The following is a 23,244-nucleotide window of genomic DNA, read 5'->3' on the forward strand; positions in this document are numbered from 1 at the left end:
CTTCTAATGGAGAAAATACGCTTTGCAGCCACTGAGTTGAGACCCCCAAATTATTCTGAATTTCGCAGTTTATTGCACGAATGTTTGTTTTCTAAACCAGGCAAGCCCTTTAAAGTGAACCATGAGCATCATGAATTGGGGGCTGGCAGCACAATTGCAGCAAGATATATTTTTCTCTGAAACTTTCTGGCGCTTTGGAGTAAATATTCTTTGAAGGTCCGGGCGGGGAGAGTAGACAGAGAATAGTCTATTCCGGTGCATGGTTGTAATTGTGCTGCCAGGCACTGACTCGTGCTGTCCGCAGTTTGGGCAGCATGAATCAGCGGACAGAATTCCTTTAAACATAATTCTTTCAAATTACTATGATGATGGCAGGTGAAATTTGTGACACTGTTCTCCTTTATCAATTTCTTTGATGCTATTTTGTCTCATATTACAATTAAAACTGAGAAATACACTACGGTTCCAAAGTTGAGGGTCACCCAGACATTTTTGTGTTTTCCATGAAAACTCATACTTTTATTAATCAAATGAGTTGCCAAATGAATTGAAAATCTAGCCCAGACATTGACAAGGTTCGGAAAAAAGATGATAATTTTCTCCTTCGTACGTTGCTTTTGTCAAAGAATGCTCCCTTTGCAGCAATTACAGCATTGTAGACCTTTGGCATTCTAGCAGTTAATTTACTGAGGTAATCTGGAGAAATTTCACCCCATGCTTCCAGAAGCCGCTCCCACATGTTGGTTTGGCTTGATGGGCACTTTTTGCACCATACGGTCAAGCTGCTCCCACAACAGCTCAATTGAGGAGTTGAGATCTGGTGACTGTGCTGGCCACTCCATTACAGATAGAATACCAGCTGCCTGCTTCTTCCCTAAATAGTTCTTGCATAATTTGGAGGTGTGCTTTGGGTTATTGTCCTGTTGTAGAATGAAATAGGCTCTAATCAAGCTCTGTCCACAGGGCATGGCATTGCAAAATGGAGTGATAGCTTTCCTTATTCAATATCCCTTTTACCCTGTACAAATCTCCCACTTTACCAGCACCAAAGCAACCCCAGACCATCACATTACCTCCACCATGCTTGACAGAAGGTGTCAGATACTATTCCAGCATCTTTTCAGTTGTTCTGCGTCTCACAAATGTTCTTCTGTGTGATCCAAACACCTCAGACTTGGATTTGTCTGTCTATAACACTTTTTTCCAATCTTCCTCTGTCCAATGTCTGTGTTCTTTTGCCCATATTAACCTTTTCCTTTTATTAGCCAGTCTCAGATATGGCTTTTTCTTTGCCACTCTGCGCTGAAGGCCAGCATCCCGGAGTCACCTCTTCACTATAGACATTGACACTGGCATTTTGCGTGCACTATTTAATGAAGCTGCCAGTTGAGGACCTGTGAGGCGTCGATTTCTCAAACTACAGACTGTAATGTACTTGTCTTGTTGCTCACTTTTGCAGTTGGGCCTCCCACTTCTCTTTCTACTCTGGATATAGCCTGTTTGTGCTCTCCTCTACACTTTTGTAGGAAATCTTCAGTTTCTTCTCAATTTCTCACATGGAATAGCCTTAATTTCTAAGAAGAAGAATAGACTGGCGAGTTTCACATGAAAGTTCTTTTTTTTTGTGGCCATTTTGAGAGTTTAATGGAACTAACAAATGTAATATTCCAGATTCTCAACTAGCTCAAAGGAATGTCAGGTCTATAGGTTCTCTAATCTAATCTGCCAAACTGTTTTCAGCTGTGCTAACATACTTGCACAAGGGTTTTCAAGGGTATTCTAACCATCCATTAGCCCTCCTACACAGTTAGCAAACACAAAGCACCATAACAACACTGGAGTGATGGTGGTTGGAAATGGGCCTCTATACACCTATGAAGATATTGCATTACAAACCAGACGTTTTCAGCTAGTATATTCATTTACCACATTAACAATGTATAGAGTGTATTTCTGAATCATTTAATGTTAGCTTCATTGGAAAAAAATTGTGCTTTTCTTTAAAAAAATAAGGACATTTCGAAGTGATCCTAAACTTTGGAACGGTAGTGAATGTGTATTACAAGCTCATCCATGTCTTTCCTTCTCATCACTGCCCTGCATATGGCTGTGAGACAACTGACTGCAGCAGAAGCCTCCCCCTTCTCTCGGGCTGTAGTAGAATGAAAGATTGCTAAGCCTCGCCGCTTTTGCATCAGCCATCACCCAAAGATAGAACTGATTGGCCAAATATTACCCCATTTATTCTTTCTTTTAAACTGCTTCAGGCTACTCACACAGTAAGGCCGGAGTCACACACAGCGAGATACGGCCGAGTCTCGCTGGTTAAAACCAATCTCTGGCACCGGCACTCTGGAGCAGAGCGTCCGGCTCCATGTATTGCTATGCGGCCGCACGCTCCGCTCTGGAGTGCCGGTGCCAAAGCTTGGTTTTAACCAGCGAGACTCGCCCATATCTCGCTGTGTGTGATCCCGGCCTTAGATAGACAAAACCTTGGAAAATTGTACGGTGAGCGCCCCTAGCTGTCACCAATCCACAATGGCTTGTGTCAGTGGGGCAAATGCAGATTTGTTAGAAATTTGCAAATATTGATTTTTATTTGCTTCTGGCCATTAAAATGCTATTGAAATCTCATAGAAACATTTTTTTTTAAACCTTTTTGTGTCATTAGGACAGAGGCTCATGCAGCGATATCGTGGCATATTCTTCCCTTACTGATATTTTACAACACTTGCCTGCAAATAGTCTATCTGAGGGAATGTTTCTCCACAGGACGGGCCGCTCTGTGGCATATTCACTGTCATCTTGTAGCAATTTGTAAGAGAATAGCGAGTGTACAACAAAATGACCCGAAAATAGAGCTGAAACCACTGCAACATTCTTGAGTTTCTCCGTTCATTATAGTTCATCAGTCTGGCAGCATCTCTATACGGCGCTATTTTTAGTTGCCCTTTAAACTTTTGTACGCTTTTCTGTCCCTCCGTATTCCTGACGGAAGAGTAGGCGAATAACATGATGTAATCAGCTGCGGGGACTGCGGTGGGGGATCTATATGGGGGAAAAAAACCTTGCAGACCAAGGAAAGGTTAACTGTGTCTCGTGGGAAGAATAATTCCCATCATAAGTACTACTTGTAATCAACCACTGTCATCTCAGGCACTTGCCCATTCTACCACACTGCAGAAATAATTATTAGGAAAATGGCTAACCGGAAATAAAATCACATCGGAGGAGGCTGATTGGAAGTGAATCCATCTTCTCCGGGAGGTTAACTACATATGTGCGCTGTCAGATGCTGCCATCCGAACACCGTCCTTCTGTCACTCATGTGCCGAGACTCCTGGCAAATTGTGTGGGCAGCGTTAACACCTTTTCATTGATTAAGAATGATATAAACAGCTCAATGTTTTTATTTAAAGGGTGAATTATGTTCGCAAGGGATTTTGTGCATTCGCGGGTATTAAGCGTTCCATTGGGAAAACTGATGGGTGATGAAAAATAAAATAAATAAAATCACTGAGCAATTGTAATACCAGATTGTCAGAATAGCTGTAGGGCCCAATGTAATATTCGGTTTCCTATCATGAGATGAAGACATAAAACGATTTCTACCAAATTTGAAGAGTTACCACCTTTCTTGGCACAGGAAGTTTTTTCAAAATCAAATCCCCACAAAGCAATGTGCAGTTATTTTCTGGCAGTCCGATAAATAATGAATGGAGATGATGTATAGATACACACGTCCGGCAACGCTCTGTGAAGGCACTTTGTCAGCATCGGTGGGGTTAATAATAGTGGGGAAAAAGATAACATTAATTCTGTGGGTAGGTAATGTTTCTGACTGGATACAAACTTTACACTGAGATTTGGAAAGCCACAAAATATGATGCATTTTAGGGCTATTTGGGGAATTTTTACTATTTTGCGCAGTGATTGTACATTATTTTCACCTTGTACCTCTGTAAATTTGTGGGCTCCCAGATGTTCTCTTCCTTCATCTACTGTACAGTATATGCAAATTGCCTCTTCTGAGAAAAAGAGGACTTAAACTCTATAGCGTCACCTGTTGGAAGTAGCGATCCTACAAGTCACAATCAACCCTTTAATGAGTCGTGCAATATGACTTGGGATAAAAGCCAAATCAATATCTCAATTCGCAGACAGTGTTTCGGGCTGTTAGCCCTCATCCGTGCGAAGCATGACAACTACCGTATATACTCGAGTATAAGCTGACCTGAGTATAAGCCGACCCCCCCTAATTTTGCCACAAAAAACTGGGAAAACTTAATGACTCGAGTATAAGCCTAGGGTGGGAAATGCAGCAGCTACTGGTAAATTTCAAAAATAAAAATAGATACCAATAAAAGTAAAATTAATTGAGACATCAGTAGGTTAAGTGTTTTTGAATATCCATATTGAATCAGGAGCCCCATATAATGCTCCATAAAGTTTATGATGGCCCCATAAGATGCTCCATATTAAAATATGCCCCATATAATCCTGCATAAAGGTTAATAATGGCCCCATAAGATGCTCCATAGACATATTTGCCCAATATAATGCTGCACAAATGTTGATTATGGCCCCATAAGATGCTCCATAAAGATATTTGCCCCATATAGTGCTGCACAAACGTTATGGCCCCATACAGACACTTGCCCCATATAGTGCTGCACAAACGTTATGGCCCCATACCGACACTTGCCCCATATAGTGCTGCACAAACATTATGGCCCCATACAGACACTTGCCCCATATAGTGCTGCACAAACATTATGGCCCCATACCGACACTTGCCCCATATAGTGCTGCACAAACGTTATGGCCCCATATAGTGCTGCACAAACGTTATGGCCCCATAAAGTGCTGCACAAACGTTATGGCCCCATACAGACACTTGCCTTATATAGTCCTGCACAAACATTATGGCCCCATACAGACACTTGCCCCATATAGTGTTGCACAAACGTTATGGCCCCATAGATGCCCCATACAAACACTTGCCCCATTTGCTGTTGCTGCGATAAAAAATAAAAATCACATACTCACCTCTCCGTCGCTCAGGCTCCCGGCACTTTCAATAGTCACCTGCTCCTCGTTCCGGCATCGTTCCATCTTCAGCGTCTTCTGCACTGTTGTTCAGGCAGAGGGCGTGTACTAACCATGTCACTGCGCCCTCGGACCTGAGCGTCACTGCAGAAGACGCTGAAGACGAAGTGGCGCCGGAACGAGGAGCAGGTGAATATCGCGCTGCGCTCCCCTCCCCGTTATACTCAGCTGCTCCTGGCTCTGTGCAGTCCCTGCTTCCCCGGCGCTGCAGCTTCTTCCTGTACTGAGCAGTCACAGTTACCGCTCATTACAGTAATGAATATGCGGCTCCACCTCTATGGGAGGTGGAGCCACATATTCATTACTGTAATGAGCAGTACTATGTTACCGCTCAGTACAGAAAGAAGCTGGGGCGCCAGGGACCTGCAGGGACCGCACCGGGAGCAGGTGACTATAATTAGACAGCCCCCGCTCCCCCTCCCCTGCCGACCCCTGGGTATGACTAGAGTATAAGCCGAGAGGGAGACTTTCAGCCCAAAAAAGTGGGCTGAAAATCTCAGCTTATACTCGAGTATATACGGTAATTTGGCTAGATGAGAGGCTCTGGACTGGGGTCTAGGGGTTAAAGTTTCTCCTTGTGGAGAGTGACATACCAAACATCTACATACAGTGCCTTGCGAAAGTATTTGGCTCTCTGGAACTTTTCAACCTTTTCCCACATATCATGCTTCAAACATGAAGATACCAAATGTAAATTTTTGGTGAAGAATTAACAACAAGTGGTACACAATTGTGAAGTTGAATTAAATTTATTAGTTATTTTAAATTTTTGTGGAAATTCAAAAACTGAAAAGTGGGGCGTGCAATATTATTCGGCCTCTTTACTTTCAGTGCAGCAAACTCACTCCAGAAGTTCATTGTGGATCTCTGAATGATCCAATGTTGTCCTAAATGCCTAATGATGATTAATATAATCCACCTGTGTGTAATCAAGTCTCCGTATAAATGCACCTGCTCTGTGATAGTCTCAGGGTTCTGTTTGAAGCACAGAGAGACCAAGGAACACAACAGGCAGGTCTGTGATACTGTTGTGGAGAAGTTTAATAATAATAATAATTTTTATTTATATAGCGCCAACATATTCCGCAGCACTTTACAATTAAGCGGGGACATGTACAGACAATAAATTCAGTACAAGTTAAGACAATTTAAACAGTGACATTAGGGGTGAGGTCCCAGTTCGCAAGCTTACAATCTACAAGGAAATGGGGGGACACAATAGGTGAAAAGTGCTTGTTATTTCAGGTCTGGCAATTATAATAAATAGGGATTTAAGTTTAAAGGCAGATTTGGATACAAAATGATTTCCAAAACTTTAAACATCCGAAGGAGCACTGTGCAAGCGATCATATTAAAATGGAAGGAGCATCATACCACTGCAAATCTACCAAGACCCGGCCGTCCCTTTAAACTTTCAGACAAGGAGAAGACTGATCTGAGATGCAGCCAAGAGGCCCATGATCAATCTGGATGAACTGCAGAGATCTACAGCTGAGGTGGGACAGTCTGTCCATAGGACAACAATCAGTCGTACACTGCACAAATCTGGCCTGTTGAAAAGTTCTAGGGAGCCGAATACTTTCGCAAGGCACCGTACATCTACATACATCTACTGAAAAGAGTCTCGAGAGGAAGTAGGGAAGCACGGCATACATCATATTTGGCCTGCTCGCTTGTTGTACGTTTAACCTCCCTTTAGCAGGAATATCTTTCATAATCGGCTTTCAATTTTAGGAAACGTTAGAGCACTTCATGCTTCCCTCTGCTGATAAGCTTTTTGGAGATGGAAATTTTATTCTCCCGCAGGACTTGGCACCTGACCACACTGCCAAAAGTACAAATACCTGGTTTAAAAACAACAGCATCACTTTGCTTGATTGGCCAACAAACTCGCCAAACCTTAACCTCATAGAGAATCTATGTGGTATTGTCAAGCGGAAGATGTGATACCAGACCCAACAATGCAGACAAGCTGAAGGCTGCTAACAAAGCAACCTGGGCTTCCATAACACCTCAGCAGTGCCACAGGCTCATCGCCTCCATGCCACACCGCATTGATGCAGTAATTGATGCAAAAGGAGCCCTGACCAAGTATTGAGTTCATTTACTGCGCATACATTTCAGTAGAACAACATTTCGGATTTTAAAATCATTTTTCAAGCTGGTGTAATAATGTATTCTAATTTACTGAGATAATGACTTTTGGGTTTTCATTGGCTGTAAGCCATAATCATCAACATTAACAGAAATGAACACTTGAAATAGATCACTCTGTTAGAAATGACTCTATATAATATGAGTTTCACTTATTGTATTGAAGAACTGAAAGAAATTAACTTTTTGATATTTTAATTTTGTGAGACGCACCTGTAGTTCAGTTGGGTATTTATTATGTGCTGTTTTCCTGTGCTTTAAAATGACATTATTTTATATTCTCTCTTAGATAGATCACTAATAATCCCTATACAAAAGCTTTTATTGCATTTATTACCAACCTGCTGTCTCTCCTAGGCGCCACGTCTGGAGGCACAGATCATTTTGGGTTCCCTTGTTTGCTACCCGAACATTTATAAGGACCTTCTGTTGCTGGAATCGACCAGTGACATCATCATAGACAACAAAGACATTAAGGTAAGAATCACCATTACATTTACTGTCCTAATAATTGCAAATCATCATGAGTAAGGGTGCGGAGTCCCCCAGAAACGTGTCAATGTTTCTATCTATTGACTCATGATGCAGATGGAGATGTTAATATTGAAGATTTTATACAATTGAGCAGGCGTTCTTTTGCCACATTCTGATCATCCTCGTCGGTCACAGCAATGTTCATTCTGTGCTCTGGATGGACTAGGCAACTTCACGCCCACCACAACTCTTTTTTTTTTTTTGTTGTTTTTTTTTAACTTTTCCTGTTTTATTTTCTATTAATTGCAAAGGTCAAAGAAATTGACTTTTTTGTAAATGTAATTAATGTATTTTTACATTTTGTACATGTGCCATGAGAGATTCGTAAAAATAGCATGACCCATACAATTGCTAAAAAGACATTGTGCCATACAAGCGATAAAGCAGCAGGTATAGTAAAATCCATTGCTAGGATCAGCGAGGTATTGGCTTATCAGCTGGGTGTCATGTAGGGTAGTACTGTAAAGGTACCTTCACACATAACGATATCGTTGCTATTTGTGACGTAGCAACGATATCGTTAATGAAATCGTTATGTGTGACAGCGACCAACGATCAGGCCCCTGCTGGGAGATCGTTGGTCGCTGAATAAAGTTCAGAACTTTATTTCGTCGCTGGATCTCCTGCTGACATCGCTGGATCGGCGTGTGTGACACCGATCCAGCGATGTCTTCACTGGTAACCAGGGTAAACATCGGGTAACTAAGCGCAGGGCCGCGCTTAGTAACCCGATGTTTACCCTGGTTACCATGCTAAAAGTAAAAAAAAACAAACACTACATACTTACCTACAGCCGTCTGTCCTCCAGCGCTGTGCTCTGCTCTCCTCCTGTACTGGCTGTGAGCCGGAAAGCAGAGTGGTGACGTCACCGCTCTGCTTTCCGGCTCCCAGACAGTACAGGAGGAGAGCAGAGAAGCAGAGCACAGCGCTGGAGGACAGACGGCTGTAGGTAAGTATGTAGTGTTTGTTTTTTTTTACTTTTAGCATGGTAACCAGGGTAAACATCGGGTTACTAAGCGCGGCCCTGCGCTTAGTTACCCGATGTTTACCCTGGTTACCGGGGACCTCGGGATCGTTGGTCGCTGGAGAGCGGTCTGTGTGACAGCTCTCCAGCGACCAAACAGCGACGCTGCAGCGATCCGGATCGTTGTCGGTATCGCTGCAGCGTCGCTTAATGTGAAGGGGCCTTAAGGGCTCAAGAAATTGGTGCAAAAGAAAGGTTTTCACCATGACTTGTCCTTAGATAAACCAGATCAGATCAAACAGTAGTACCATCCGGGGTGTGCACCTTCAGACATCACATTCTTGTTGTTAAAAGATATAATGGGCATAACAAGTACACACACCCCTGCTAAAATATCATGGTTTTTGTCATGTAACATTTCATACCGAGAAGAAGCATTTCAGAACTTTTTCCACCTTTGTCTAGTTGGGCCATTCCAAAACTTTGGTAGTCTTCTGGAGCAGCAGTTATTTTCTTGATTGGGAGGTGAGCTTAGGGTGGTTGTCCTCCTGAAAGGTGAAATTTCTCTTCATCTTCAGCTTTTTAGTGGAGGCCTAAAGGTTTTTTTTTTTTTTTTTTGCAAAATTTGTATTTGGAATCCTTCACAATTCCCTCCACTTTGACTAAAGTCCCAGTTCCAACTTCCAAAAAACATCCCCAAAGCATCACCAGGCATCATTGTGGATATGGTGTTCTTTTAGTGATAAACAGCGTTTGCTTTGCACCAAACATATTTTGGAATTTTGATGAAATAAATCAACCTGGATGTAGACTGTGACTTTGAGGCTATGTTCACACGCTGCGGATTTTGCTGCGGATCCGCAGTGTTTCCGCAGCTGCGGTTCCGCAGCAGGTTCCCATGCATTTACATTACAATGTAAACCTATGGGAAACGCAATCCGCTATGCCCATGCTGCAGAAAAAAAAGCGCTGAAACGCAGCGGTTTACATTCCCCAGCATGTCAATTCTTTGTGTGGATTCCGCAGCAGCTTTATACCTGCTCCGCAATAGGAATCCGCAGGTGTAAAACCGCAGAGGAATCTGCACAAAATCCACTATAAATCCGCAGTAATTCCGCAGGTAAAATGCAGTGCCTTTTACCTGCGGTTTTCACAAATCCGCTGCGGAAAAATCCGCAGACCTCAAGAATACGTTTGCATATACCCTTACAAAACACAGCTTGGCTTGGATGTTTTACTTTTGTAAGAAAATGCTTCCATCTTGCAATGGGCGAAACACGTCGAGGCAGTCCAATATAGGGTTTATGGACTGTATAATCATGCTCCATCATCTATGCTAGCCTCTCAATAATTATAAGGGGCAATGTGTGCGCTTGGGGGGAGGTGTGTTAAATGAATGGATGAGAATATATTTCACCTCTCCATAGATCAGTCATCCTCCAGTCTAATAGGAGCTGCTATTTAAGCAGTTAATTATTGAGTAACTTATTAGATAGAATAGACCCTAGGTAATACTGGTGAATTTAGACTGGTGTTACTAAATTGTGCCACAGTATCTAAAGGAAGAGTAGTTTTGGAGAGAATATACGTAGTCCCAGTATACTAGATACTTTATTGATGAACAATCCAATCTATGTGATGGGGCAATGTGCAATAGACTAACTCCTAAATGAGTAATACAGGTTATACCTCTATGGGGCTCTGTATCAAATCCTCAAAAACTCTTTGATACAGTCATATGTAGGTAGGATGTGATTTTCTAGTGAGTATCTCCCTGTAGGATTTGTAATCGGGCTGTTTCATTGCCACCTAAAGACACTTAGTTGTCTACTAGTATCCACAATATGACCCTGATATGTATCTATTAGGGCATAGTGGATAGACTGCAAATGAGCACGGTGGATACGGTGAAATAATTTTCATAAGAAATTACAGGATAACATTTTAATACTATTCTAGTCCACCACAGTCAGTGAATTCACCCTACCCCACATGCCAGACATGTGAAAAATACTGAAGATTTTTGTCACATGCAGTACGCAAACAGTACTTGACAGAAATCCCTGCAGCTCCTTCATTGTTGCTGTAGGTTTCTTGGCAGCATCACAGGACATTTTTCTTCCTGTGATTTTATCAATTTTTGAGGGACGTCAAGTTCTAGGTAATGTCACTTTTGTGCCTAATTTAAGCCACTTCCAGATGAGTCTTCACAGTGTTTCATAGTAGATCTCATGCCTTTTGTACCTTTCTCCTGGCTGTTGACTTTCAACAATGACATCCCTTTGCTATGTTGTAAGCTATTTACAGACCATTGGCTTTTACTGTACAATGCAACTAATGTCGAGAAAATCCTACTATAGCAGCCAAACTTTATGTGGGGTTAATCAGAATCACTGTAAATGTGGACACAGGTGTGTATTAACTACAATATAACATGCGTCTACTTGTGACTGGCTAATTCTGAACTCCACCACATCCACAGTTATAACCGTGTTCACACCAATGCAAACATATTACTATAGTTTTATTTTGATTTCCCCCCTCAAAATGACTTCAGTTTATTTCTCAGTGGATTTGTACAGATTGCGGAAGATGCTAAAGATGGAAAACGTTTTCTAACATAGCCTTTCTTAAAAATCTGTCATTTTAGTGCAGCAGACTGTCTAAATATCTGACCGTCTGAGTGATATGCAGAAAGTTTACAAATCTTAGAGCTCCTTTTCCTGCTTCTCTCCTCCCTTTCTCTTGTTTCTTCCCTCCCTGCTACAACAAATAACCGCAGGGAGAGGAGTGGATTGTAAAGATTTCTGTAAAGTGTAGAGCTGAGAAACCATCTACAGTCTTAGGGAGGACTGAGAAATCCAGCTGTAGATGATGAGGAAAGTGCAGGATAGAAGCTGTGCTGAAATCTACTAATGAAGACGGCAGCACCCTGCTGATTTATAAACCTCATATTCAACCTATATTACCGGGAGAGACACTCGTACAAGTGAAAAATCTGAAATTCTGATCAGATTGTGAACTGTATATCTGGGAGGGAATAAAGATTTCATACTGAAACTTTGGGCAATATTATTATCTAAAGGTAACAACGACCATTGTAAAAACAGATAGAAAAAAATCATGTTCGAAGGTGTCCATAGTGTTAAATAACTTTTAGTTACGTTCCAGTAATAGTGATTGTTTGATTCCCACTGAATGGCATCATCTATGCACTGGTAATTTCATATTTGCTGCTCCTCCTGATACCTCCCCGTTTTGTATTAATCCGTTTTGTTTTCCTGGAGTCTCCAGACAGGCGGGCTGCACATATGAGATTACCTGTACTTCGGTACCACTTTTTTCAATTTAGTGGTAACTAAGGTCCTGATGATGTGAGTGTAATAAATACATATAGCTCCAGACAGGTGACGGATTTTGACTTCTTTCCCTATTTTGTGGCTCGGACAATACCCATAATATTACTGATGTTTGTGTTCTGTTTAGCGTTTTCTGGTTGACATTTTGCTGAAGAATGCCAGGGAGGAGCTGAACGAGGCATCCAGGTAAATTATACAAGCTCACATTGATACTGAGACTTTTCCTAATCTGACTTTCTCTAGGTTTTCTGCTGATCTGAGAGACACTGGGTGCATTCCCATGTTTTTTAAATTAGATTTTTCACCCAAAATGTAAAAGTAGACTTATTAGTCAATCTTAAATCACAGTGAAGGTCAAAGGTGGCAATGTTTTGTAGCCCTATAGGTTGTAAACTGTAAATTAGGGCCCCCATGCACAATAGATGGCTCTGCCGACTCCTTCATTGCTGAGCACTCCTGTGTTCTCTGAGAGCCACTGCCAAACTTCTGGTGGTTGTGTATATCACATAGACCAAAGGCAGACATGTCAGATCCTGCTCTCCACTGACCTCACCAGTCGGGGGAGTCTGGGGGCCCCATACACATGACACTGTTTGCCAAACCCCCCAATATAGGCCTGCGGTCAGCTGACGTTAGTCTGAGTATGGGGGCTTGTAGGCTCTGGTCTCACACATAAGCCCCTGTATAGGCCTACCACTCCAAGGTGCCCACCCTCCTAATGTGCCCCTCTGCATAGGGAAGTGAAGAGTGGAACAAACTGTACTGATGCATACTAGCTGTTATTCTAATGGATGTGATATTTGGGACACGTTCGGTACGTAAGACGATGGATACGTTTGTCTTTGAACGTCGGGGACTTTTTTTAGTGCACACGCCAGTCGTCATATTATTGATTGAGCACGCTGATAGATGATCGAATATTTAAAACTGCGCTAAATACCCTGTATGTATACATGTCAGTACAGTCTGTAGATCCTGCTTGTTTTTGCTATAAGTCTCATTTAAAAAATATCCTTATCGACCAAGAACACTGGCTTCTTACCTTGTACTGTCCTATTGGTAATGATATTTTTTTGTGTGAAGGTGCATTGCAATCTGTTGTCTTGGGATCTGGATCTGTGAAGAGCTGGCAGAGAATACCAATCATCCGAAGGTCATCGATGCAATTAACGTTATTGGAGTAACGCTAAAGGTAATGCACTGTGCTCTTCTAAGGATACAACAGAATATATCTATATACATAATTGTCTAAGGGTCACTTCCGTCTGTCTGTCTGTCCTTCTGTCACGGTTATTCGTTCACTGATTGGTCTCGGCAGCTGCCTGTCATGGCTGCCGCGACCAATCAGTGACGGGCACAGTCCGATTAGTCCCTCCCCTACTCCCCTGCACTCACTGCCCGGCGCCCGCTCCGTAATCCCCTCCACTCATCGCTCACACATGGTTAATGGCAGCGGTAACGGGCCGCGGTGTAACGCGCTCCGTTACCGCTGCTATTAACCCTGTGTGTCCCCAACTATTTACTATTGATGCTGCCTATGCAGCATCAATAGTAAAAATAGGTCATGTTAAAAATAATAATAGGTCATGTTAAAACCTGCTATACTCACCCTTTGCCGCTCCTCGCCACACTCCCGGGACCACTCCATTGCAAGCGGCAGCTTCCGCTCCCAGGGCTGGTGTGCGACAAGGACCTGCCATGACGTCATGGTCATGTGACCGCGACGTCATCATAGGTCCTGCTCTCACACCAGCCCTGGGACCACCGGAAGCTGCCGCTTGCAATGGAGCGGTCCCGGGAGTGTGGTGAGGAGCGGCGGATGGTGAGTATAGCAGGACTTCCAACGGGCCTTCGGAAGGTGAGAATATGTTTTTTTATTTTTTTTAAGTCTCTATACTACGTGGCTCTGTGCTGGGCAATATACTACGTGCCTGGGCAATATACTATGTGGCTCTGCTATATACTATGTGGCTCTGCTATATACTATGTGGCTGGGCAATATACTACGTGACTGGGAAATATAGTATGTGACTGGGCAATATACTACGTGACTGGGCAATATACTACGTGACTGGGCAATATACTACGTGACTGGGCAATATACTACGTGACTGGGCAATATACTACGTGGCTGGGCAATATACTACGTGGCTGGGCAATATACTACGTCACTGGGCAATATACTACGTCACTGGGCAATATACTACGTGACTGGGAAATATAGTACGTGACTGGGCAATATACTACGTGACTGGGCAATATACTACGTGACTGGGCAATATACTACGTGACTGGGCAATATACTACGTGACTGGGCAATATACTACGTGACTGGGCAATATACTACGTGACTGGGCAATATACTACGTGACTGGGCAATATACTATGTGGCTCTGCTATATACTACGTGGCTCTGCTATATACTACGTGACTGGGCAATATACTACGTGGCTGGCCAATATACTACGTGGCTGGGCAATATACTACGTGGCTGGGCAATATACTACGTGGCTGGGCAATATACTACGTGGACATGCATACTCTAGAATACCCGATGCGCTAGAATCGGGCCACCATCTAGTGTGTATATATATATATATATATATATATATATATATATATATATATATATATATATATTTATATATATTTATATATATATATATTTATATATATTACTAGTAGCAGCTAAAAGACCATGCCTTATGTACAGGGTGATGGGAGCATTCAAATGAACGCCAGTTCCTGACCATTGCCCATGTACACATGCTGACGAACAAGAGAACACCCATTTATATGCTGATTGGGCTGTTTATACGTACACTTGTTGTCTGTGGAATATCCATCCATGTGATCAGGGGATGTGCAGGCAATAATATGCATGGTGCATGGGGTCAGAAGAGTTGTATTCACCCCTCAACGCTCCATGACCTGCCATTACTAGAGAGTTTGTCAGATTCAATTCCTCTCAAATGACTTTGTCCATCTCTAATTAGGATAGGTCACCAATGGCAGAACAGTTGGGTACTGGTATCTCCACTGGTCAGTTGTTTTCCAGTCTGTCGGCATTGACCGGAACTAAACCGCATGGCTGCAGCCCCGCTCCTGTCCACCTCAATAGATGCTGGTGGGCACTGCACAAGGCTGTGCCATTCGTTGCCGTTCACTATTTGCATCCTGGTTCCACCGCAGATACAACCAGCAGACTGATGTTGGTGCTCTCAGTCAGACCCCAACCAATCTGATATTGATGACAGCCTGCAGAGAAAAGTCAGCAATATCCTAATTTTGGGAAACACCCTCAATATGTGTTTTTTGTGTGCAACTACTTGAGTTCAGGGAGGGAGACTCAGAATTCATCTAGTATTCTGTGCGTACACTGATCTCACAGAACATCCGTTTCTCAGCGTTTTTTTTCCTTGTGTACACAGGCACCTGCTGGTCATTAGTAGATGAGGCTGGAGGAGAGATACAATCTCAGTAACCATTGAGAGAATATATAACCGTATGATTATTCACTATATGGAGAATAGTATTGGGGGACAGCATTTAATCACTGAATTTAAGTTTTTCATTCAGTTCCATTACCACAGGTGTATACATCCGGCCCCTCGCCCTGCAGTCTGCCTCTGATAACGTCTGTGACATAATGGGTCATCCTAAAGAGCGCACTGATACCCGCGTGGTCCTGTAATAGGACATCAGCAGTGTAACTAGTCCTTTCAGGACATTTCTTCCATCCTAAATATTCCACCATCTGCTGAGTGGTATAATTGAGAAGTGGAATCGTTTAGGAACCTCAGGAAGTCAGCCATGATATGGGGACTACGTAGAATTACAGAGCGAGGTCGCCGAGTATTCCTGTAGGCAGGGCTGTGGAGTGGGTAAGCCAAACCTTCGACAACTCAATGTCCCAGACTCCGACCCCACAGCCGTGGACACAACTGAGCATGTAGATAAAGTGCAGCACAGATTCATCTCATCTACGACTCCCCAGCCCTGGTCACTACTGAGCATGTACATAAAGTGCACCACAGATTCATGTCATCTACGACTCCACAGCACTGGTCACTACTGAGCATGTACATAAAGTGCAGCACAGATTCATCTCATCTACGACTCCCCAGCACTGGTCACTACTGAGCATGTACATAAAGTGCAGCACAGATTCATCTCATCTACGACTCCCCAGCACTGGTCACTACTGAGCATCTACATAAAGTGCAGCACAGATTCATCTCAACTAACAACCAAGATCCTTAGATCAGGAAAAGAACAGACATTTATAGGACATTTCATAACTTTTCCAAATTATTATGGATCCTTTACAGCATATACAGCATTGTAGTACTGCACCCAAGTTATTATATATTGTCCGAGTTGGTCCATTTTTTACCAACTTCCAACACCACCAAAATGGACACCGACTCTAACTCCACCTTTCTGTAATTTTACCATGTCTCTACAATATATAAAGAGCAAACAGGAGGAAAAAGAACATGATCTTATGTTAACACCCACAACACAAAAAAAATATATAGATAGATATAGTGTTGTTAGTGCCTACATGAGGTCATGTTTTGTTTTGTTTTTTTGCTTGTTTGTTTTTTTTATATATCGTAGATTTATGGTGAAATGCCTTTGCCTTCTCTAGTAGTAAATATGTATGTAATCCTTTGAGTCCATGTAGTTTGTGTATACAGTGGTCTCCGCACATCCTGGAGGTCTGTCTGCATTATATCTGACAGCTGCGTTATGCAGGAGACACATCCCATCTTTCCCGTCTTGCTCCTTCTAGGTGTCTTGTGCATCTGTCACTGTTTGGTATTCTAGCATAGCACTGTTCTGCATTCTAGGAGCGCAGGTATTCGTCTGACTGTAAGCTTGCTGACCGATGACCGATTCCAATCTGCAGACCTGTGAATGCTGCTCTGGCCCAGAATATAATGGGCAAAACAACAATAAACAACTAATATTTTAAGTGGGAATACTCATACCCCCTCTTTTTAAGTTTTAAACTAATATGATTTTTACTTAGGTTAATGGTTACCTTTATTTAACCCTCCGTCAGGGGCAATATGTTTCATAACGAGTTTAGGGGCATTGCACCTGTCCGGCACAGGCTAGAAAATTGGCTATATTTTCCTTTTTTTAAAATTTCAATGCTCTAAAAGTGACCAGTTACCTTAATAGGAATGTAATAAATGAGAATACACATAATCAGGTGTAAAAAATAATGTTTAAAAACCAGAAAAGTAATATGTTTCTATGTCTTGAGCATCCTCCTCACTCTCTCCATCTTGATCTGTATCAGACACATCTGGACATTCTTCCACATCATCTTCTGAATCAAGGTCACTTTCTTCCCCTAAATCTTCTAGCTGTAAGGGGTCTGTCACATCATCAAGCAGTATATTTTGCACTTGCTCAACATGAAGGGCATTGGACAAGTCAAATATTCTCCTTGCCATTTCATAAGAAAAGCAGAAGCAAGAGAGAGAATGTGTTAGGGCGCAATGTGCCTGAGAAGCACACTCTTATTTCTAACAAAACCTTCTATGACAAATCCACAAATTTAGCACTAGCTATTCATAAAACAAGCTAAAAAACAACTGGGATGAATAAAACAGCAAATACTAATCGTCAAAGGTGTGACGCATTCAAGGTACTGGGAGGATGGTGTTTCCCAGACAAACCACTGAAAATAGAGAAATGAAACTAAGTGAGCTGCGCCTGTCAGATCAGTGCCCCTGACGGAGGGTTAATAAATCTGCTATAGGTATTCCTTCCTTTATTTTAGACACCCTAATATGCAGTTTGCTCGAAGTTTCAGATTTTTTTTTTCTTGTGGAGTGTCTCTTCAAGTAATATAGGCTGCAAAATTGTGACTTTTTAAAAAGGTGATTTAAAGGGAACCTGTCAGTCGATTTACTGCTGCCCAAACTTTGGGAAGCATGTATCGGAGACTGTTTTCTCAATTACAGCCAGACATTTTTTTTTCTTAAATACCGTACTTCTGTGTTTCAGATAAAACACAAATTAAAGATTTGGCTACAGACCATAGGCAAAGATGAGACCAGTCCAGCGCGGCCCCTGCCGGCCTCTGCCCACATCGCTCCAGGAGATTGACAGGTCTTTCCCATGTGTGTACATCAGGAGAGACCTGTCAATCGACTAGAGCAGATCAGGGAGAAGCCAGCAGGGGCAGCTTTGTTTCCTCTGAAACACCAGAGCTATCGTGCAGCCTGGATCCCATTAATGCTCCTGAGGTTTCGGCAGCAGGATTTGACAGACGGGTTCCCTTTATCTTTGCAATTATGAAGCAAATTAAAAATAAAATCTTTCCAAAGATGTGCACGTCTATGAAAGTATTATTAGATCTTCAACTCTGAACTTGAAAGGGGTTTTACCAAGATTTTAAATCCATTTTGCGTAAAGATTTTGGAAAAGTAAGCTTTTTTTAATGCAATTCATTTTCAGAAACACCTCATTTTTCTATGGCAGACTTATCTATATGGTCTGAATGGTTGTCTGCTTTTGTGCTGCCTACAGTTAAAGGGAACATGTCACCCCCAAAATCGAAGGTGAGCTAAGCCCACCAGCATCAGGGGCTTATCTACAGCATTCTGTAATGCTGTAGATAAGCCCCCGATGTATCCTGAAAGATAAGAAAAAGAGGTTAGATTATACTCACCTGGGTGGGCGGTCCGATGGGCGTCGCGGTCTGGTCCGGGGCCTCCCATCTTCTTACGATGACGTCCTCTTCTTGTCTTCATGCTGCAACTCCGGCGCAGGCGTACTTGTCTGGCCTGTTGAGGGCAGAGCAAAGTACTGCAGTGCGCAGGTGCTGGGCCTCTGACCTTTCCCGGCGCCTGCGCACTGCAGTACTTAGCTCTGCCCTCAACAGGGCAGACAAAGTACACCTGCGCCGGAGCCGCAGCGTGAAGACAAGAAGAGGACATCTTAAGAAGATGGGAGGCACTGGGACCGCAGCGGAACCGCCCCTGGGTGAGTATGCTAAAACCTCTTTTTCTCATCTTTCAGGATACATCGGGAGCTTATCTACATAATTACAGAATGCTGTAGATAAGCCCCTGATGCTGGTGGACTTAGCTCACCTTCGGGGTGGAGGTGACAGATTCCCTTTAAGTTGTTCCAGTAACTGACTTCAGCTCTGGTCGGACATGGGCAGAGGCTTTCTGTAGTAAAGGCATACGTGTGCAGAGACCAGGGAGCGCACACAACTGTGTAGCATTCATGACACTGCGCCGAGGACAAATGGGCACATTCATATGAAGGAGATGGATAGCGTTGTTGTATTCAGCCGCCTGCCTGTAGTATGGCCGAGAACGCACAGTGACTGTGTAACCCCTGGCCCGTACCTCGCAACCAGACGGCTACATAGAGGCGTCTGACCTGGGCATGTGCAGTACAGGCCGGTGGCCGCATACATAGTCACCGTGCGTTCTCAGCCATATAACAGTGCTGTCTGCCTCCTTCATAGGATCGGGATGATTTACTCTCTGAATATTGCCATGAACACAACTCAACATAACCCGTTTACTACAGAACACCTCTGCACATGCTCGACCACCGCAGAAGTCCGATACTGGATGACAACTTGTTAGTAACAATTAATACAGTGCGTGATCTGCTCATGGAGGTGAACCTGCAATGCAAATAGTAGGCATTTTTGAATATAAATGACATTTGAAAATATTGTTCTTCCAAAATCTCTTCCTCAGAATGTATTTATTATCGGGATATAATCCCCTTTAATCTAGTCTCCTCTAGAGTCGGAGCTGCAGTATCTTTTTGCCATGTACCATTCTCATTCCTGTTAGCACTTATCTTTCATTGTTAAATGTGTCAGATGAGTGTAGGTTGTAAAATATCGTAATCATTTTTATAATGACTTTGGAAGCCTGCTGTAGTCTGGACTTCTCCGCTTCAAATTAAAGGACACTTTGTTTTTCACTAGTATTAGAGTATGTTCTAGTGATCGGAGGCTGCGGTTTATGCTTGTCACTTGCCATCTTTTTTTCTTTTCTTTTTTGTTCTTTCTACCATAACAAATAGATAACATCAGCTTTGTGGAGCTGTCATACTCTCCTGTTAGCATTCCCTGCTGCTTTCTAGCTCTGTTGGTCTTCAGCACCATGGACAGCTCCGGTTATATTGTCCAATGCCAGTTGTGTACAGCGCAAGCATCTGTGACCTGTCTTCTTGCTGTGTATTTGTATGGAGTAAAGGGGGGAGGGGGAGTATAAACTAGAAATATAATGGCTGTATATTTGTATTTTACTATAGATTACTAATGTAATACCCCGCTGTGACCAGTGGGGTACCGCAGGGGTCAGTATTGGGACCTGTTCTCTTCAACATATTCATTAATGATCTGGTAGAAGGTTTACACAGTAAAATATCGATATTTGCAGATGATACAAAACTATGTAAAGCAGTTAATACAAGAGAAGATAGTATTCTGCTACAGATGGATCTGGATAAGTTGGAAACTTGGGCTGAAAGGTGGCAGATGAGGTTTAACAATGATAAATGTAAGGTTATACACATGGGAAGAGGGAATCAATATCACCATTACACACTGAACGGGAAACCACTGGGTAAATCTGACAGGGAGAAGGACTTGGGGATCCTAGTTAATGATAAACTTACCTGGAGCAGCCAGTGCCAGGCAGCAGCTGCCAAGGCAAACAGGATCATGGGGTGCATTAAAAGAGGTCTGGATACACATGATGAGAGCATTATACTGCCTCTGTACAAATCCCTAGTTAGACCGCACATGGAGTACTGTGTCCAGTTTTGGGCACCGGTGCTCAGGAAGGATATAATGGAACTAGGGAGAGTACAAAGGAGGGCAACAAAATTAATAAAGGGGATGGGAGAACTACAATACCCAGATAGATTAGCGAAATTAGGATTATTTAGTCTAGAAAAAAGACGACTGAGGGGCGATCTAATAACCATGTATAAGTATATAAGGGGACAATACAAATATCTCGCTGAGGATCTGTTTATACCAAGGAAGGTGACGGGCACAAGGGGGCATTCTTTGCGTCTGGAGGAGAGAAGGTTTTTCCACCAACATAGAAGAGGATTCTTTACTGTTAGGGCAGTGAGAATCTGGAATTGCTTGCCTGAGGAGGTGGTGATGGCGAACTCAGTCGAGGGGTTCAAGAGAGGCCTGGATGTCTTCCTGGAGCAGAACAATATTGTATCATACAATTATTAGGTTCTGTAGAAGGACGTAGATCTGGGGATTTATTATGATGGAATATAGGCTGAACTGGATGGACAAATGTCTTTTTTCGGCCTTACTAACTATGTTACTATGTTACTATGTTAATGTGTTAATCTGTCCATATGTAATTCACTGATAAATGGACCTTACATTCTTATTACTGGAGCTATACCTCTTTTACTCTATGGAGGATAGTAAAAAGCTGATGGCTGTTGAGAGCATGATTTGCTTAGGGTAGTTGTGAATAGTGAAAGCTGATGGCTGTTGGGAGCACTGCTTACTTAGGGTAGTTGTGAATAGTGAAAGCTGATGGCTGTTGGGAGCACGATTTAGTTAGGGTAGTTGTGAATAGTGAAAGCTGATGGCTGGTGAGCACTATTTACTTAGGGTAGTTGTAAGTAGTGAAAGCTGATGGCTAATGGGGAGCATGATTTAGTTAGGGTAGTTGTGAACCGTAAAAGCTGATGGCTGTTGGGAGCTCTAGTTACTTAGGGTAGTTGTGAATAGTGAAAGGTGATGGCTGTTGGGAGCACGATTTAGTGAGGGTAGTTGTGAATAGTGAAATCTGATGGCTATTGGGAGCACTGCTTACTTAGGGTAGTTGTGAATAGTGAAAGCTGATGGCTGTTGGGAGCACTGTTTACTTAGGGTAGTTGTGAATAGTGAATGCTGATTGCTATTGGGAGCACGATTTACTTGGGGTAGTTGTGAATAGTGAAAGCTGATGGCTGTTGGGAGCACGATTTACTTGGGGTAGTTGTGAATAGTGAAAGCTGATGGCTGTTGCGAGCACTATTTACTTAGGGTAGTTGTGAATAGTGAAAACTGATGGCTGTTCGGAGCACTATTTACTTAGGGAAACTTTCTCAGTTTTTTAATCCAATCCATTTTACGATCTTCACATTTTATTTAATGATTTTACTTTCTCTACAGTTTTCCAACAAAACCGTTGCCCAGGTGGCCTGTGATGAGCTTCAACTTCTAGTTTCCTATTGGCGAGAACTTCAGAACTCCGATTTGCCTTTGTGTAGAAAGATCACAGAGGTGGGTTATTTCTGTATATTCGGTAATGGAGAAGTGCATGTCTCCATTGTGTAAAACATTATGCAGTTTCCTGATCTACTTTGTGCATTAATTCCCTAACTTGCTGTCCTCACATTCTAATGATTATTTCTTTTCAAAGACTAAAATGCTTAGTTATGAGACAAAGCTCCAATGACTGTAATGTATTGAGCTCTGTGTGATCATTATATAACTAGGACGGATATTCATCAAGTGGATGAAAGTGGGTTAATGGATACCTACGGAGATCTTGAGGATCACGGAGAATTGATACAAAACGAATATTAGAAAATTACATACTGAATATGTTTTATATACTGAAATCAGAATGTCTCTTTTACTGTGAGGCTGTGATTGCATTTCATCTGTCGGCAAAAGCCAGTGTGCCCAGAGACTTCAATAGCCAAAACTATTCCTCAAGAGTGCCCTTTTGGTCATACCTTTTGGCCGGTGTTCTTTTCTTTTTTTTTTATTTCTCCACTTGCCTAATCTGAACTAATTTCAAGTTCCTGAGTGTCTTTTTTTACAGGACCCCGCTCAAGCCTGCCTGGGCATAACAATCCCAACAGTAGTTATAGGCACAGTCGTAGTCGACTGAATTGCTGTCCTATTACCCCAACATCAGGGCTAATCTTTTGTGAAATGTACAAGGGAAATTAGTGGATATTATCTGCGCTGCTGAACAAATAAAAATCCAGACGTACTGATGCAAAGGAATTGTGGCTTTATTCAATGCGTTTTGAAGTCTCTGTATGACTTCTTCCTCAGAAATGCCACACCCGTATATCTACAGAATGGGA

The 23,244-nt window shown here is 42.5% G+C and overlaps 1 protein-coding gene across 3 annotated transcripts in view; it reads left to right on the forward strand.

Annotated features, from left to right (window-relative positions):
• The window catches only part of RALGAPA2 (Ral GTPase activating protein catalytic subunit alpha 2), a 324,975-nt gene that overhangs the window by 144,276 nt on the left and 157,455 nt on the right, over window positions 1–23,244 (forward strand). For all 3 annotated transcript variants that reach the window (XM_069768931.1, XM_069768929.1, XM_069768930.1), the window contains 4 exons: window positions 7,621–7,740; window positions 12,248–12,306; window positions 13,204–13,312; window positions 22,316–22,426. In XM_069768931.1, the coding sequence (XP_069625032.1) occupies window positions 7,621–7,740; window positions 12,248–12,306; window positions 13,204–13,312; window positions 22,316–22,426 (399 nt within the window). The remainder of the gene's footprint in view (window positions 1–7,620; window positions 7,741–12,247; window positions 12,307–13,203; window positions 13,313–22,315; window positions 22,427–23,244) is intronic.

This window comes from Ranitomeya imitator, chromosome 5, assembly GCF_032444005.1.
Source record: "Ranitomeya imitator isolate aRanImi1 chromosome 5, aRanImi1.pri, whole genome shotgun sequence".
NCBI lineage: Eukaryota > Metazoa > Chordata > Amphibia > Anura > Dendrobatidae > Ranitomeya > Ranitomeya imitator.